The sequence below is a fragment of the Aphis gossypii genome, chromosome 1 (assembly GCF_020184175.1).
Source record: "Aphis gossypii isolate Hap1 chromosome 1, ASM2018417v2, whole genome shotgun sequence".
Lineage (NCBI taxonomy): Eukaryota > Metazoa > Arthropoda > Insecta > Hemiptera > Aphididae > Aphis > Aphis gossypii.
Genome location: NC_065530.1, coordinates 14,697,762 through 14,698,892, shown reverse-complemented (window position 1 = coordinate 14,698,892; position 1,131 = coordinate 14,697,762). Strand labels below are relative to the sequence as shown.

General features: G+C 28.2%; 1 protein-coding gene across 1 annotated transcript; it reads left to right on the top strand.

Annotated features, from left to right (window-relative positions):
- Window positions 1-900, top strand: LOC126549329 (uncharacterized). The gene is made up of 3 exons (XM_050198165.1): window positions 1-276; window positions 344-580; window positions 641-900. Exons 1-3 carry the CDS (start codon window positions 18-20, stop codon window positions 898-900), a joined length of 756 nt encoding a protein of 251 aa, XP_050054122.1. The 5' UTR covers window positions 1-17.
- Window positions 901-1,131: the final 231 nt, after the last annotated feature.

Here is a 1,131-nt window from a genome sequence, read left to right as displayed (position 1 = left end):
ACAGTATAGGTGAAAATATGGAAGAATATTGTGATATTGTCCTGTCACAACAAGGACGAGAAAAATTGGTAGTGAAAGGTTATTTAATGGTTAAAGATAAAAATAGAGACGATCTGTATTATTGGAATTGTGAAAAAAAAGTATTATTTAAATGCAAAGGGCGTGCGTCCACTATTTTAATTGATGGAAGACATAAGTTGAGGTCCGACAATGACCATAATCATGCTCCAGAAGCTAGTCGAGCTCCAGTTGCTATTGCAAATTCTATATTAAAAGGTAAATAAAAATTATTAGAAATTTTTTTTAAGCCTATTTAGTAATTTAAATTAAATTAAATATTAAGATACAGCCCGGTCTACAACAAATAAACCGTCCCAAATTATTCAATCTACACAATCCAACGTTTCAGAGAATATAAAACCTTATCTTCCTAGTTACGAAGCACAACGAAAAAAAATAAAGCGTGCACGTATTACTCACCATCATACAGAACCAAATTCAATTGATGATCTTAATATACCGGATAATTTGAAAAAAACACTATCTGATCAAATATTTCTCATTAAAGAATCAGTAATAGGTATGTTAATAAATTAATAATTATGCAATCTAAATTTAGTTTTTTTTCTATTTATTTTAGGTGAAGATAAGATACTTGTATTTTCTACTGTGAATAACGTTCAAAAACTCAGTCAATCAATGTTTTGGATAGTTGACGGTACTTTTAAAACAGTGCCTACTATATTTACGCAACTGTATACTATTCACGCACAAGTTGGTTTCGGTGACAACTCTAGAGTTTTGCCTTTAGTATATGTTCTTATGACAAGTAAAAGAGAGCAATGTTATAACCAAATGTATCAGGTAATAATGAAAATGCAACATTTTTTATTAATTTAGACATCCGTTTTTCAAGCTTATATATTTATAATTTAGAAATTAATTTACTTTAATACGTTCTTGTTTTCAAAAGTAGCTATTTAAAGCAATATATAATAAAAATATTTATAACATTTTTTTTTTAGGATATAATTGATTTTGCTTAAGACAATAATATAAACTTAGCACCTGAATACATAATAAGCGACTTTGAGATAGTTGCAATAAATGCGAGCAAACATGAGTTTCCGT

Coding starts and splice junctions, on each gene's coding strand:
- LOC126549329 (XM_050198165.1), top strand. CDS start 18: ATGGAAGAATATTGTGATATTGTCCTGTCACAACAAGGACGAGAAAAA. Junction 277..343: donor TGCAAATTCTATATTAAAAG/GTAAATAAAAAT, acceptor TTAAATATTAAG/ATACAGCCCGGTCTACAACA. Junction 581..640: donor CATTAAAGAATCAGTAATAG/GTATGTTAATAA, acceptor TATTTATTTTAG/GTGAAGATAAGATACTTGTA.